This window comes from Pelophylax lessonae, assembly GCF_965119305.1.
Source record: "Pelophylax lessonae genome assembly, chromosome: 1".
In the NCBI taxonomy this organism is placed as follows: Eukaryota; Metazoa; Chordata; class Amphibia; order Anura; family Ranidae; genus Pelophylax; species Pelophylax lessonae.
This window is the reverse complement of record NC_138768.1, coordinates 614,974,844-614,992,046: the sequence shown is the minus strand read 5'-3', so window position 1 is coordinate 614,992,046 and position 17,203 is coordinate 614,974,844. Positions and strand designations below refer to the sequence as shown.

The following is a 17,203-nucleotide window of genomic DNA, read 5'->3' as shown; positions in this document are numbered from 1 at the left end:
GGACAGGAGAGGAGGGGGGTGCAGCCAGGTGGAGGAGGGAGGACAGAGGGGGGTGCAGTCAGGTGGAGGGGGGATGCAGCCAGGTGGACAGGAGACGGGGTGAAGCAAGGTGGACAGGAGAAGTGGGGATGTAGCCAGGTGAAGGGGGATGCAGCCAGGTGGACAGGAGAGGGGGGTGCAGCCAGGTAAACAGTGGGTGCAGCCAGGTGGACAGGAGAGGGGGTGCAGCCAGGTGGACAGGAGAGGGGGGTGAAGACAGGTGGAAAGAAGAGGGGATGCAGCCAGGTGGACAGGAGAGGGGGGTTCCACCAGGTGAAGGGTGGGTGCAGCCAGGTGGACAGGAGAGGGGGGGATTCAGCAAGGTGGACAGGAGAGGGGGATGCAGCCTGGTGGACAGGAGAGGGGGAATGCAGCCAGGTGGAGGGGGGATGCAGCCAGTTGGATGTGAGAGGGGGGGGTGCAATCAGGTGGAGGGGGATGCAGCCAGGTGAATAGGAGAGGGGGATGCAGCCAGGTGGAGGGGGGATGCAACCAGGAAGACAGGAGAAGGGGTTTCTTACCTTGGGGGATATCATCACTGGCACTTTTTCCTGGCTCCCTCCACGTGTCAGGCAGTAGCAGTCTGTGTCACCTGTCCCATAGATCGGGAGATGGGGGTCTCCTACAGACTATGAGTCACAGCTCACACAGGGGAGACCTCCTCCAGCTCCTCCCCCATGATAGGTCATGAACTAAATAGGCGGCTGGCTGCAGAGAGGCTGAGTGAGTGGGGCAGGCTGCAGGAGCAGCTTTGCTTTGGGATTTCACTAGGACAAGTGGCCTGGCAGCCCCAGCCCAGCGTGTGCCCTATAGGGTTGCCACCTTATCCCTTTAAACCAGGACACATATTAATTACACAGGTTATGAGGCTGATTTAATGCAGATAAGGCACTAAGTGCGTTTAATTACCACCTTAATCAGCCACAGAACCTGTGTAAATGTGTGTCCTGGATTAAAGGGATGAGGTGTCAACCCTAGTGCCCTATGGTCAGTCCGGGCCTGGGTGAATCAATCCCTGCTGTCTCCATCCACAATGCTGCCCTACTCCTCCAGTGGCTGCACATCGCCCAGGAAGGGAGGTGGGCAGAGAGTTGACAGGGCTGCTGGACACTGGCACTGATCAGATCCCAGGAACAGAGGAGGAGAGGGGACCGATTGAGTGACTGCAAATCTCCCCCTCCTCCTTGGTGTGTGAACACAGCTGCACAGCCCTGGCTGTGCCCTAGACGGCTGCCTAGTTTACCTAGTGGTAGCGCTGGCCCTGGTCTCAGTTCCCTGCCAGCCCACCTCTGGGGATTTTCCTGAGGCCCCATAAATATTCATGGCAGCTCCTCCTAATCCTCACCTACTAGTAGGTTCTCCAACCTTCCAGACACCAGTGGAAGCACCAGAGAGCTGCCAGGATGAGTCATCCGGCCCTGGCCTCTAGTAACCCTGACCCATTTTAGTGACTTAGGTCATTTTTGGCCAGAATATGCTGTCACCTACTCTCCAGTCCTGTAGCACACACTAGAGGGTGCTACACAAACTATGGGCCCAATCTGATAGAAATTTGAAGGGTAGGTGATTCTAGGTTTTTAGGTGTATGGATCTACAATGGGAGAACTGTAAATAGGTGGGTGAGTGAATTGTAAATACGCAGTCCACTGTTTCCTTAAGAATAATGTGAGAGAGCAGGGGGACAGCAATGATAAGAACACATCCAGTGGTTCATCATGGTCATTGCCTAGGCAGATATATATCCCTGGTTATGTTGTTAACATCTATAGCAGTGATGGCGAACCTTGGCACCCCAGATGTTTTGGAACTACATTTCCCATAATGCACATGTGCTCTGCAATGTAGTTGAGCATCATGGGAAATGTAGTTCCAAAACATCTGGGGTGCCGATTTTCACTATCACTGATCTATAGTGTAGTCACCAACACTCAAACTTGGAAACATGGTTGTGTTTATCTGTTCTTTATAATGCAGAACAGGAATAGAATGGAGAATAAGGACCATATGGCATAGGGTTGGTACAGAAGGTAAGAGCATAACAAGAACTAAGATGTGATAACACGTGCTTGTATTTACTGAATTCTGCCTAGTGCTGAATCTCAGTGTTAAGTGGAGTTCTTTTTTTAAATTCATTATCCAAAACCGGATGGTTGTTTGCAGTAAACTTAGTTTGCCAGGGTTAGAGTAAAACATAAATCCATTGGTATTCCAAGTCTGAAAGAGGATAATGTAAACTATGCCTTTGTTGTGTTTTTAAATGCCAGTGCTACCGTTTCAAGATTTGCTGAGCCAAGTATTTCTCAATATCCTCCTGCTCATGTGAAGAGCGAGAACTGTGCGCTGTTTACAACCTATATAGGTAGGCTGATGATCTTTGCAATGAGTCATTTTTGTTCTCTTTCATATTGATTTTCAATAATTCATGCACCCAAGCCTAAGTCAGATTACTGTATTTCAGATGAGTCACCTGTCTCATTTTTGAATCAAAGAACACTTAAATGAGCTTCAAGCACATCAAATGTACTTATTATTCTCTAGTCTCAGACTTGTTATAGATTGCCCCAGTCATCAATATAAAATTCATGATACCTCTCAACATACCTTCCTACAATTTGAAAGAGTTACAAGTGCTTGTGTGTTTGTTCTAAGTCTGGATTCTTTCATTCCCAGCATAGAATAGACTAAAGACGGGCTCCGCTTGGCTGGCACTACGAAGACAGGAGGAGTGGCAAGGAAGCATTTTAAAGGGGGCAGCGTTTGGGGGAAAGACAGACCCTGGTATAGAGGACTACACACCACAAACTGGAAGGTTATCATATAGCAGTTTGCTCTGACACTGAAAGAAATGCTTCCAGACTGTATTTGCTGAACGTGTTACATTCGTCACCAGGGTGCCTGGCATTTCATACTTTGCTACGAAAAGAAAAAAATCAAGAGGCATAACTAATTAGGAGGCTTGTATACGGAGAGGGGTCACCGCATTGTTGAAGTAAATAGAAAGGAGAATAACAAAAATCTGGCATTGCTGAGAAAATGTTGTTGGCTGTGAAGGGCTGTGGAGAAGAGACAGAGCGTCCTTCATGCACACAGCTGCATGGGGTGAAAGACAAGTGACATGTAGCCTATGGACAGCAATCACAAGAAGAGGAGATTATGTTCCTTTTATTAACTGTTTTCTGGCCTATATTTTTTTTTACGGCTTTCCTTTGCACCCAAGGAATACAGCAATGGGATTGTCAAGAAGGTTATGGTGAATTTGGTAATGGACAGACCACTTGCAACGGTAAGTAAATGTTTTATTAGCTGATGAGGTAATTGAATGTATTTTGTTGATAAATAAAACATTTTTGGGCACGTGGTCATTACATAACTTGACGGCGTAGCGTATATTTTAATGGAGCAAGCCTTTATATGTAAAACTACTGTATGGAGAATTTTGAGGATCTTCAGGAATGAGTAATGCCCCATACACACGTGCAGATTATCTGCAGACTTTTGTCTGCAGACTTACCTTTTCTATGTAGTGCAAGGGCCTGCCGGATTGCATACAAATTGAAAGTGTTTAGGTTTGACCTCATATTATATGGTTTTGGTAAGTCTGCAGACAAAAGTCTTCAGATAATCTGCACGTGTGTATGGGGCATAAAGGTGAAGGTACTGAAGGTGACACATAAATCATTCTTCACTCTTCTTGCACTCATTCACAGCTCAATCCCTGAAGAAAAGCATATTTGTGAACACAGCTTTATAGTTGCCATAGTCACAGTCCACTTCAACAGATATGTGATTGTTCTGATAGTTTGAGGCAATCCGTACTTATGTGTAATCAACAAAGGGTGTTGAAATGAAGGAAATTATTGAACAGATTAAGAAAATACCAGAACAATGAAAAAATAAATTTAGAGTCAGAGGCAACTGTAACTAGGTAGTTTATATGATTTTTATTTGAAGGCAAAGACGTGTAGCAGCATGCAAAGAAATTCCTAGCTCAACCTACCAACCAACCTGCAACCAACTGAATTATCCTGTCTAACTGTATGCGTTAAAAACAGGGGTTTGGTTTGCACACTTTGGCAAATACATGCATAAGCTACAGTGCCCCGTCAAGGCACCCCAGTATTTTCTGCAGTCCTAAGTCTAAATTTTGAGAGCCTCCACAATGGAAGCACATGCATTATAATGGATAGGCAGAGGGCAGGTGAGCCTGGATGGAGCCCATCCCTCCTTATAGGCACAGGGGCGCAAATTAATCCCCTGTTTTTAACACACACTATTAGACAGGATAATTCAGTTGTTTGCAGGCTGGTCGATAAGTTGAGCTGGGAATTTCTTTAGGGTTTTTTTTGCATGCGTTGCCCTTCCATGTGCTCCTTGCTGCAAAGGCCAGTTATAGGTGAGGGCAGTGGCCATTTGTTTAGCATGCAGTGAACTTCAACAGCCAAACTGAATTTTTGCACCTATCTGACATTAAATAATGGCTTAGGTCATTTTAATTGCATTTTTCAGCAGTTTGCTGAATAAGCCTGTAATTGTATACAACTAGACATTTTGCTAAAATGTCCCTTACCCTGTTAGACCCCGTTCACACTTGGTGAATTGGAATCGCGGACCAAATCAGCATGATCCTGCTCATGATTTCAAATTGCATTGGTAATCACTGCATTCTACCCTATGGCACTATAAGGGCTTGTTCACACCAGGCTATTAGACTGCACTGGGCAGCATTGCCCAATGCTGTCCCAACATTAAGACAAGGCAATTTTTTATACTCTATGTTCTATTTCTTCAGTTTACATCAGTGTGCTGTGTTGAAAAAAGTAGGACATATTGCATTTTTAGGTATCACAATGTGCCGCCATGAATGGAGCTAAATTAACTGTCACCCCAGTATTTTCTGCAGTCTTAACTCTAAAATTTGAGAGCTTCCACAATGGAAGCACATGCATTATAATAGAGAGGCAAAAGGCAGGTGAGACTGGATGAAGCCCACACCTCCTTATAGGCACAGGGGCGCAAATGAAAAAAGTAGGACAGATTGCATTTTTAGATATCACAGTGTGTTGCCATGCATAGAGCTAAATTAACTGTCAGGTTTTAAAAAATGAATGAAAAAACCCATTGCAATGCCTTGTACAAGGCATTGCAGCAAGCGTCCACAATGAACACCAGCAGGTGTGTTATATGCACCTTTTTTTTTTTTTTAAAGCCCGTAGCGTGTGAAACACACTCAAAAGACTTCACCCGGTGCATAAAAAAGTGCACACACACAAACGTGAGGAACACAAAAAGTGCACAGGGTGTGCGAACAAATGGTCTTCCCTCCGAAGAGGTAGGACCCGAACCTCGATCCCCCGGGGCGCAAGACTCCTGACAGGGATTTAAGGTACTCATGGTCTGTCTGGCCAGAACCAGACTGACCCCGTTCTTCAGGGGGACTGCCGAAACAGCCCCCACCGAGTACTAAGTGGGGCTCCCCCGAAGGGAGACCCCATGAGAGAGGGCAGACCAAGCCAAAAGGCCATATCCACCCCCTCCCAAGACTCAAGGTAGGGCCCGAGGACCCACACCCTACAAGTCGTGCAGGTGAAAAAAAGGTGATAGAAAAGTGACAAACTACAAAGAAAAAGCACACACAAACAAAAAGGTGGGGAAGGGGAAGTGGAGAGGTGAATTAGTGCCTAAGTGAAAAACAAAGGCAGGCCTTCCGGCCGGAATAAAAATTCCTCTGGTCGAAGCCAAAAGGCCTTGCCCAAGAGGCAGGTGCTTAAAAAAGTGTGCGTAGGTGCAGTGACCATGGTGCTGAAAAACTCAAGGCGAGCTGCCCCTCACCAGTGAGAATTAAGGCACCCCTGGGCTGCCACCCCAGGGGCACATACACTACGGGCTTTCTCTACCCCGGCCCAAAGGCCAGACCGAGTGTAGCCCTATCCTACCAGGAGGCATCAGAACTTTGGACAGCTTAGGGAGAACCTGCCTTCAACTGGGGACAAGCCTTTTGCAAGGCCAGATTCAACCCAGGAGGAAAGGCTCCCCCACCGCCACCGCCGTTCCTTACCAATCACATCCAGGAGCAGTACTAACTGGCCGCAGATCCAGTTTTCTCGCTCCCTTCAAACTGGTAGGGGCGGACCCATTCAAATCAGGAAGGCATTGGAACCATCCGGCTTTCTCTGGTTTGGTCCTCCAGTTACGCCCAGAGCGCCCCGGTTAACTTCGGCCACCACCGATACTAACCTTCAGGTTCCATTCCAACACTGATAAGAACAGATACTACACTTGATCTTAGCCATGTTATATGCACCTTACAGCGCCTGCAAGTGTGAACTGGCCTAACTGATTAGAAAAAAGAAAAGTGTTGTTAGATTTGAAACTGTTCTGTGAATATCTACTTAGTGCTAATAGCTCCCTGACACCACATGTTGCTGACATATTATTCATATTTCACACATATGCTGCAGGTGTTACGCCTCATTGATAAAAACTGAAAAAATGTATCAGCCAGTTAGAATGCTGCTGTATCTTTTAAGCACACCATGTAAAATTAATTTTTTTACCAGATGGGCAGCTATAGGCAAAGTCCCCACGTTCCCTTTTCTCCAAATGTCCTAATCAAACTGCAATATGCAAGCAATACATAAGGCTTTGGGCTTTGTTCACACCAGGCAGGTGCGACAGAGCGTGTGCGTTTAGGGCAGCTCATTCATTTCAATGGGTTGCCCTATGTGTGAGAAACACACAAAAGAAAGTTTCTGACCCTTTTTAAAAATTATGCTGCACCAAAATGTATGGTACTAAGATGTGCAGGGGTGTCATTAGGAATAAATGCCACTGCTGCACTTCAGAAAGTAATACACCAATAATGCACGTGTGAATGAAGCCTTATATTGTCGCGGTATTACTTTTAAGATGTATTTTATTATTTTTTATCAAATCAAAATGTGCAGCTGTGTATCTATTAAAGTGGTAATTAACCCAAAAACAAAACGTTATTATACTGTAGCTTACCAATTTTTAAATGTGGAGGCTGATTTTTTTTTCCTTTTACTTTCACCTGTTGATCCTACCAGAAAGTCTGTTATATTTCATCAGACCAAGCTGCCCAACAAATGTGGCAATTAGAGGCTTGGGACAAATTATTATTATCCACAGGGATGATTAAAATTATCTCACTTGATTAATTTACTATATATATATATATATATATATATATATATGAAACTTGTATCCCAAAAGAAAAACCAACATTTGCTGTAACTGCTTGAAAAAAAGTGTTAGCGTTAATTTGTTAGTCGATTACATCCTAATATGCTGGTATTACACTACCCTCTCCCCAGATTGGCAATGCTGCTGTCCAAAGGTGTCTTCAGTGCTCCTCCCTCCAGAGTTGAAACACCTTAGAACAGAAAGTGTGTTACTGGCAGGATCATCAGGTGAAAATAAAGGGAAAAAAGAAAACTACTGCAGCCAGTGCATTTTAGGATTATTTAACTGAAATATATCAGATTTTTGTTTTTGGGTTTATTACTGCTTTAAGAACTTTACTTTTCATAAAACCATGATGCATGTTCTTATGTCTTTGACAATGTTTTACTTAGCATAGCATGCACCATTAAATAATCAGCATATTAAATCTCTGCCTGATGATGTACAGGCATGATATGCAAAATAATTTTGAATTGAAATGTAATGGTTAAGAAATTCTATAGATTTGCCCAGATCCACCCAATCACTTGGTACATTTAGGAACTGTTGCACATTCCAGATGACAGCAAAAGCACCTTATTTGTTCTTATTTCCCATAGAGATGAGTAGACAGGGCACTGGCTTTATAAAGTTGTTAGGGATGATATAGCACACAGCAGTGAGTCCTTAATTGAAAAGGTTCTCGTATATCCTTTGTGACTGACGTCTCTCTTGCCAGGTACTTCTATGTCAGAGCCATCCACAAGTCATTGCTTAGGTTAGTGAAAACACTGCTCAGGAAATGACTTTGTGAGCGTCGCATTGTTTGAATGACTGTCTGCAGAATAGCAAGAAAGGTCTATTGCAATTTACACAGGGAGGAATTATTTTTTATTATCAACCTCAGAACAGGTGATATGTCATTGTACTGTATATGCAGACAGTGTACAGAAGCATGCAATTACATTTGGGGAGATTTACTAAGACTGGCGAGTTCAAAATCTGGTGCAACTCTGCATAATAACCAATTAGCTTCCAGGTTTTATTGCCAAAGTTTAATTAACCAATTAAGGACCAGAAGGTTTTACTCCCTTAATGAGCAGGCTGTAACATGATCATAAACCCCGCCGCCCTACGCCATCTCCAAGGGGTTAATTACATTGCGCTACAGAGTATTACTAACAGACATATTTAAATTTATATTAAAAGTATCAGAATTATGTAGCATAGATTTGTTTCTTTCTTTATACAGACAGATTACACTGGATGTATGTGTGTTATATTGTTTTAAAAAACTGCTGATCCTTCTATAGCTTTTATTTCAGCTGTACAGTGATATACAACAAGGCCCCCTTCACACATGGAGTGAGTTACCACTAGTAAGGTAATAAGCAATATTTCATAACTTGCTAAATTGTGTTGTGCTCCAGTGTAGGTCCTTCAGAACCTACTTGTAGCACTGTCCCAGTAGGGCTTGCTATATAATGACTTCTCGGGCCTCCTCTGATTACCAGCACACAGTCACTTAGGGAACAGTTCGCACATCCCTCCTTACTCCTGATGGCTCGTCACACAATAAACAGTCCAGGGCTATTGGTTTTTATTGTTTATTTTGGAACTTGAATGGGATAAGGGAATAGTGGGATACTCCAACAGTAACTATTCACAATGGATAAGGACAACTCTCACTTGGCCTCACCAGGTTGCTTGTGGAAGCAGCTGCATTGCTTAATCCATACTGCCACATATATGGAAAGGGTTCAGTCTCCTTGCTCTTTCTCTCCAGCAATAGACTTGGTGAATCTACATTATCTTCGGACACTCACTAGCATCGCCTTTACTGACAACCATCCACTGACTCTTCTAGCTGCAGGGGTGGCCACACTCAGGTCAGGCCCCTTGACACAGATCTGTACTCACTGTACTGAAGATTTAGATTCTCCAGTGTCTCCCCTTTCAGTCAACTTCACTGGACCTCTGGGTTCAGTTCCTCACTAGCACTCTCCAGGCCATCAGGTCGTCTACCTGAGGCTGCATGGCACCTCCTCCCTCCGGGACTCCGCTATCAAGCCAAAAGACCCAGAGCACATGTGCTCCTTTCTTTTATACAGTATCCCAGCATGCCCCGAGGCACGTTTCCTTTGCCAAATCACCAGGGCTGTATCAAACGCCTGTGGACTCATTTGTCAGGTTTCCTCCCACTGTCCAATATGCCTCCCTATTGGACCAGTGTGGAAACCTCTGCGGACAGAACGAGTTGCACCTGAGCACAATGAGCAGCAGTGCCATTTTAAGAGCATTAAAGGGCCCCGGGCAATGCAGTGCACTGAGGCCCTGCCTACACAATCACCCACGAGAATAAAAATGCAAAATATTGATAAGGCTATATTTATTGGTACAGCAATGCCAGGCTAATGACAGCTTGCAAGTTCAGTGGCAGGGTCCGGTGAACACACACACACGGACAGGAGTCAGACTCGACTATCCTGTGCGTGTCTGTTCCTGTGGAGGCAGATAGGCATTCCTGCAGTTGTGGGCTCCCCCTCCACGGCCCAAGTGGCCTGACAGCAGCGCAGGGCCGACAGGCACTTGCCACCTGCTAAACACGGGAATCGGGACTAATTTGCACAAAGTTTCCTTCAGCATTTCTCTGGCCCCTTGGCCCAAGGGATCTTCGCAAAGTGTCCTTTAAACAAAGTGTCTTTGCAAAGTGCCCTTTCTCAACACATAGTTATCCTGGCCCATTGGCCCAAACAATCTCGGCAAAGTGTCCTTTGTCAACACTCCTTCTTGCGACAAAAGTGGCCTTGCGACAAGAAGATCCTCACAAAAGTCCTCTAAAACAGGAAATCTCTGTGAAGTAGGGGGTTTGCCCCCTCCAGGTAGCAGCCCCTGGCTTTAACAGGAGAAGTTCTTTGTGGCAAAAGTTATTTTCCCAAGTGAAGAAACTGTAGCAGTTTCGCTGAATACCATCTTCTTTTCCAAGAATAGATGGGAAGGGGATTCGGGAACAGGGCCTCCAGCCCTAATAGCAACTTTAGTATCAAAGGAACTCTTCAGGCACACTAGACCCTTTGTAACTCTCTCCACCTAACATATCACACTTTTCAGGCCAACTAGCCCCTTTGTAATTCAACTTTTCTGACAGGAACCAGAACTCTACACACCTCAGTAGTAATGATCAGGATGTGGTATGCGGATGATCTTTCCCTCAGAATTTCAAATGCTGATGGCCCAGACTTGGCATTTTCCATCTGGGCGGTTGACTTCCACTTGATCGATGAAAATGGAATGCCCCAGATTTTAATTTGCCTTGACAGATTGAAAGGTGTTCCATAGCTGTGGCTTGGATTTGTTCTGGTATAGTTTAGGGACATAGGGAAAGTCCCAGACGGCTTCATCACACCAAGCCCCTCTCTTTTCCTCGATCTCCTCCATTATCTCCCTGGGAGCATACGGATAATCATATCCATATTCTAAGGCCACCTTCCTCTGAAAAAGGCATTGAAAGCGAGAAAATTCTGCCTGTCTTCCAAGGACCCACACCGATGCTGGAAACTGGGTGACCCTACATCAACGGCCCTGGCCTCCTCCTCACTGGACAAACTGGAAACCTTCCACTTCTGGGCCCATTGATCCCCCTCTGCCTCTTTACCTGCAGTCCTTCTGGTATACAGACAGGACTCAAAACTATACTTTCTCTCTAGCACCTGCCCAAGAGGATGCTATATACAGTACTGGCTAGTTGGGGTAGTATTCATTGTAAATTAATAACACAACACTACAAAGAGTTCTGTGCTTGCTGAGTGTTGTGGCAATCTGTGGTATAAAGCACTGCATCAAGTGTTACAGCAGCACATAAGCCAATGTTAAAGTGGAGTATAGGAGATGTGCAGATTCTGATGAGTAGTGCCCCTACTTTCCATTTCCACACTGTGGGGCACCTTCACATCTATCCACATGTTTACACTCTCTTAGGACCCTTTCACACATATTGACCGTTCCTCCGTTTTTCATCCATCCGTTGACGGATGAAAAACGGACATCAATGCATTCCAATGGAAAAACAGATGAAAATGATTGATCATTCCTTTACATCCGTTTTCATCTGCTTCCGTCAACATCCATTTTTTTGAATGAATGAAAGTCCTATTTTTCATCCATTAAAAAAATGGATCAGACGAAAAACGGATGAAAATGGATGACAACGGATGAAAACGGATGAAAAACTGATGACAAAGCATGAAAAACTAATGTTCACTGAAAAAACTGATGACAAAAAAACGTGACTGAAATTATAAAATGAACGGTCCGTATGAGTAAAAGGGGCCTAAAACTTCTGATATATGTTGCGTTAAGGTAGCTCATTTACCATGAATGGGTTCTTAGAATATCATAGCTTTTGTGATGTGCTTTCTTTCTGTACACGTAATGAATGGTTTAGCTGAAATATTTTACATTAATTACAGCTGCAGATGAGGGGAAATGTTTAGCACTTGTTAAAATAGACACTTCACTCTGAAGATAACTTTACTTCCCTTAACTTTTTTGTTTATATACCGTGTGACAGTGAAGGGCCCTGCTGCATGGGCGTAACTATAGGGGTTGCAGGGGTTGAAATTGCAACCAGGCCCCATGCTCCAGGGGGCCTGTGCGGCTCCCCTGTACACCTGGATAGGAGGGGCGGCGGGGGCAACATGTAGAGAAATCACTGTCCTCCTTTTTCCTCCTGTAGCTGCAGGAGGAAAATGGAGGAGATTGGTTCCTCTGTATGCTTTACCAGCTCCTTCCTCCTAGTCAGTGACATTGTAAAAAAAATAAAATACAATTATAAAAAATAATACAATTAAAATACCAAAAAATAAAAACTACTGACACCAGTGGGTGAACTTCCAGGATCACAAAGGTCACATTTGCGACCAGGCCCTGGCATTCCACCACCATGGGTAGGCCCCAAGATGGCAGGAAGGGGGCCCACTGTAGAACTTGTGAAAGGGTCCTGCTGCAGGACCATAATAAAGGGCCCCCGAAACAAACAAGAGTAAATTGCCCCAGGATCAGTGGGAGGAGCCCCATGCTTGAAGGGAAGGGCCCGGGGGCCCTTCATGGTTTCTTGCACCAGGGCCCTGAAGGTTCTAGTTATGCCTCTGCCCTAATATGTTGAGAGTTCAGGACAAAGGCACACAGGAGTTGCAGTCATGAAGAGTGCAGGGCTCCAGTGTGGTAATTGTGAGCTCAGAAAACTGTGTTTACAGCTTCCTCTGGGTTTTGTAATATGTCGTAAGGGGCCTGGAGCTTGAAGGCTTCAAAGTGTCTTAGGTGGAACATAGCCTTTAATCCTGTGTCTAGGTCCTTCTGGAGACCTGCAAGGTGTGTGAGTGTCCAGATGTACATACTCATTATAAGCCAGGAGCTGGCTATAGCTCAGGGCCCTTGTTGGAGGGGTGATCTGCTCCAGCCAGGAGAGATGACCAACTTGGGATACAAGACTCCATGTTGGAAAGATCCCTTAGCCACAGGACTAGGAGAGTTGGGACAGCTGAGGGGGGCTTCATGACAGAGAAAGCTGAGGCAACTAGTGAGTCCAGGGGACTGGAGGAATTCTATAAGTCTCGGAAGAGTGAGAGAGCGGGGGTGTCAGGAGAGCCCCTATCTAGAGGCCAGGAGTGGGCGCATGAAGCGAGATGCTGCAACAAAGAAGCTGAGTGACAGTGAGCCAGAAGAGCCCGAGAGCTGGGTCTAAGGAACCAGTGCCAATAGCAGCACTGCTGCTGACAGGAGAGCCAGGTGGCTCCACATTTTTCAGTTAACTGTTTGCTGGAGAAAATCCCCTGTGTAGGCAACTTTGTTTGAACTTTCACTTTTGTTTGCTTTTCCTTTTAATAAATGTGGGCCAGAAAGACCTTAAACCACAGTTTGCACTGATGTGAACTCATTGAAAATGCAATAGCACTTAGTTAAACTAATCCTCTATTTCACAACTTTTTTATTACATTATTCACATTCTGGCATGCCCCCATCTTCCATTCTTGCCTAGGCGAGAATGATAAACTCCACTCCTGGTGCACATCACATATTCCAGACGGCATCAGTTTCACAGCAGATGAGGAGAAGGGCAAGCCTGGCCACACATCATTGGAGGTTGACTACTTCAACCCAGAAGAGACAGCCAGCTCCAGATGAAGTTAGGGGAGAAGATGACAGTGAGGGACCCAGTGTGTGGCAGTGGAACACAGATCATAGCAGGACAATGTTAGATTTGCTGGGTGGGTATGTGAATTGATAACAACCCAGCATTAGGTAAAAAGGGATTTAAAAAAAAAATAGGATGGGGTTGTAAGCTTATTAAAGCATCAAAATCATATGAAACACTCAGCTCTTTAAGCACTTTCAGCGGTTGACTTAAAAGTGATTTTAAAGGCACAAGGTTTTTTACCTTCATGCATTCTATGCATAAAGGTAAAAAACCTTCTGTGTACAGCAGCCCCCCCTAATACTTATCTGAGCCCCCTCTCGATCCAACAATGTCCACAAGAGCCTTGCCTCTCCAGGAACTCGCACTTTTGATTGGCTTGCAGCAGCGGGAGCAATTGGCGCCAGCTGCTGTCATTCACAGCCAGTAAGCCAATCAGTAGATGGAGGGGCAGGGCTGAACTACGGCTCAATGTGTGAATAGACACACAAAGCTGCGGGTCGGGAACGTGCCTGCTTGGGTTCCCCCAACAACAAGCTGCTTGTTTTGGGGGCACCCAGCATGAGAGAGGAGCAAGGAGCGCAGGTGAGGGACCCAAGAAGAGAAGGATCGGTGCTGATCTGTGCAAATTCCCTGCACAGAGCAGGTAAGTATAACATGTTTCTTATTTAAAAAAAAAAATCAAGGCTTTGGTATCACTTTAATAACATACTGTGCATGCAGCTTGTTTATCCTTTAAACCTTGCCTATGTTTCAGATTAAGCTTGTGACATGACCCGTTTCCTGTTTTAGGGTGGCTCCTCTCTCTTGCAGTGTCCTATGGAGCCACATTTGCATGCAGGGACTAGTATAGGATGGCAATACACTCCCCCTGATCTTCCCTCCTCCTCCCCTCTCCAAGGGAAAATTCTGTATGGAAACTGCTCTAAAGTTCAGGGTAGCAACCCTGAGAGAGCAGGAGGCAGCAACTTTGAGGATCCATGCACACTGGGCTTAAAAAGACACAGATTCTATAGGATTTTTGTGTTTTGCCTGTAGAAGCAGCTCAATGTTATCCTATGTGTCCATGCACATTAATACGTTTTGAGGCACATTTTAACCCCTTTGCGAATCGCGCCTAAGGGTAAAACCAATCTTAATGTCTAAGCACAATTTTGCAAATTTGACCTGTGTTAGTAAAAAACGTAAATATCTTCACAACTACAAAGGAAAACTGTCCTAAAATAGTAAAATTATTAAAAAGGTAATTTAGCTATATATTTCTTGCTACAACCATAATCTTACACCAAAGAACAACTCAAAATAAATGATTCTGCTCCTTGGATTGGAATTTTAACAACTGGGGAATGTTTTTTTTATTGTGTTGAATGTGTTAGGATAAAGGGCCTAATACTACTATATACTACTTTAAGGTGCAACTGCAGGTTTACCAAAAGGGAAAGTAAATGGCTACAGAGATCCCCCCATACCTCCCAACTTTTTGAGATGGGAATGAGGGACACTTATTGCCAAAAGGTTGTATGCATATGACACACCCCCTGCCACACCCTCTTAAAGGAGAATTATATATAAAAAAAATTAGTTAAACCCACAAGTGCTTTTTTTTTGCCACTACTGTTCCTTTATATTGGCTTTTGAAATTTACAAATGCAGCAATTTAGAAATTGGATAAAAGGTGTATCACTGGGAAACACTTTATAATAGATAAAAAGGGCATTTTATTTACAATTATATAGATCAGACCAAAATGAGGGACAAATGAGGAGGAAAGAGGGACAGAGGGACTTTGTTTGAAATCAGGGACAGTCTCTCGAAATCAGGGACAGTCTCCCGAAATCAGGGACAGTTGGGAGTTATGCAGTAGCTGTTTGCCATAATGTAGTAGTTATGCTCAGCATCCTAGCTCATTATTGCAGACTTACCTTGCAAGTGATCCCTTCCAGTGCTGCAATGTCAGCACTCACATCTGTACCTTCCATCTTATCAAGGTCATTTTCGGGGCTGGTGTCTTTGGCCTTTTGATTTGCTGGGCCTGGATGGAGTAGCTCCCACACATGCTTATGGGAGCTACTTCGTCTGAAATAATGAGCAAAAAATTACACATGTATGCATGCTCAATAATCTGGGTAGCCCTTATAGCAGGAATACATGGTTCGAATATCGACCGATCGTTCGATCGCCGACCAACGAAACAGCGTTCGTTGGTCGAAATCGTTGCCAAGTGGTGGATGCCTTTAAACAGTTCTTTTGTCCTCAGCAGCACCCAGGGCTGTTAGGTTTAAGCAACCATCGCCAGTGTCTCCATCTTATGGTGCATGATTATCTAGGCGCAAGAGCAGACTTGGAGACCTTTCCAGCTGCGCATCCACTGGCTTACTGGGTCTTGAGGATGGACCACTGGCCAGAACTTGCTCAATATGCAAGGGAGCTACTGGCCTGTCCTGCTTCCAGCATGCTTTCCGAACGGACGATCAGTGCTGCTGGAGGTTTTGTGACGGACAAAAGAGTGCGTCTGTCCACAGATTCTGTTGACCAGCTGACTTTTATCAAAATTAACCAGTCCTGGATCAACAAGAGCTATCAGTCCCCTGATGCTGATGTAACTGATTGAATTTGCTAGGGGTCTGCCATCCCTTGAAGACTGCATATGCTGCCTATCCTATCCCTCTACCTTTATTCTGCTAGCTTCCAACAATATTTTTGGTTTAGGTCATTACCAAGCCCCAAGGCCTAATTTTTCTGCACTTGAATGACAGGTGCATACAAATGAAATGTCGTATGGCATTCTTAACAGCAGACCCTGTGCCTGTGCCCTGCTAACTCTGAGGGGTTACGGTGTTCAAGCACCACCAACACCAAAGGCCCAATTTTTGGCACCTGTGTAGTACATGCTGTTTCAAATTTGCATGGAATTATTACCAGTAGGTCCCGTTCCTTCACCCAGCAAGAGTAACTGCAAGGCCTTGGTTACGGTGTTCAGGCACTACCTACCACAAAGGCCCAATTTTTGGCACTTGTATAGCACATGCGATTTCAAATTTGCATGGAATTCTTACTAGCAGGTCCCGTTCCTGCACTCAGCAAGAGTAACTGCGAGGGCTTGATTACGGTGTTCAGGCACCACCTACCACAAAGACCCAATTTTTGGCACTTGTATAGCACATGCGATTTCAAATTTGCATGGAATTCTTACCAGCAGGTCCTGTTCCTGCACCCAGCAAGAGTAACTGCGAGGGGTTACGGTGTGTGTTCAGGCACCATCAACAACCAAGGCCCAATTTTTCTGCACCCGTATGACAAGTACATGCGATTTGAAATTTGTATGTATATTTGTATATGACATTTTTTGCTTTAGAAATGTCAGTATAGCTGCAGCAGGCTACATACATCGTAGAGATGCACATTCAGGGGACCCCCCAGGCACGATATTTAAAGGAATTTTTCATTTTTATAGTTTCACTTTAAGCCTCATTAAAATCAGTAAATCACTGCTCCTATAAAAATGATCGTTTTTAAAAACTTTTTTTCCATTGCTACATGTTCCCCAGGTCAGTACCTGGACCCCCATACACTTTTTTGGGGCAATAACTTGCATTTAAGCCTTCAAAATGAGGCTGTTTGATTTTCGAGGTTTGAGTCTCATAGACTTCAATGGGGTTCATTTGTTCGAACAAACTTTTCCTCTATTCGTGGTTTTCTGGTGCGAACCGAACCAGGGAGTGTTCGGCTCATCACTAGCCATAAGCTTTTGTGGGAGTATAGTTTTGCTAAAAAAAGCTAAAAAACGCT

At 44.6% G+C, this 17,203-nt stretch overlaps 1 protein-coding gene across 2 annotated transcripts in view; it reads left to right on the top strand.

The window, feature by feature from the left end:
* Nucleotides 1-17,203, top strand: part of EGF (epidermal growth factor) — a 213,013-nt gene that overhangs the window by 29,807 nt on the left and 166,003 nt on the right. The window contains exon 3 of one of the 2 annotated variants that reach the window (XM_082254307.1): nt 2,715-3,322. In XM_082254307.1, the coding sequence (XP_082110433.1) occupies nt 3,193-3,322 (130 nt within the window). In that variant the 5' untranslated portion in view covers nt 2,715-3,192. Of the gene's footprint in view, nt 1-2,709; nt 3,323-17,203 lie in introns of both variants that reach the window. The other variant, XM_082254306.1, reaches the window with a different exon arrangement.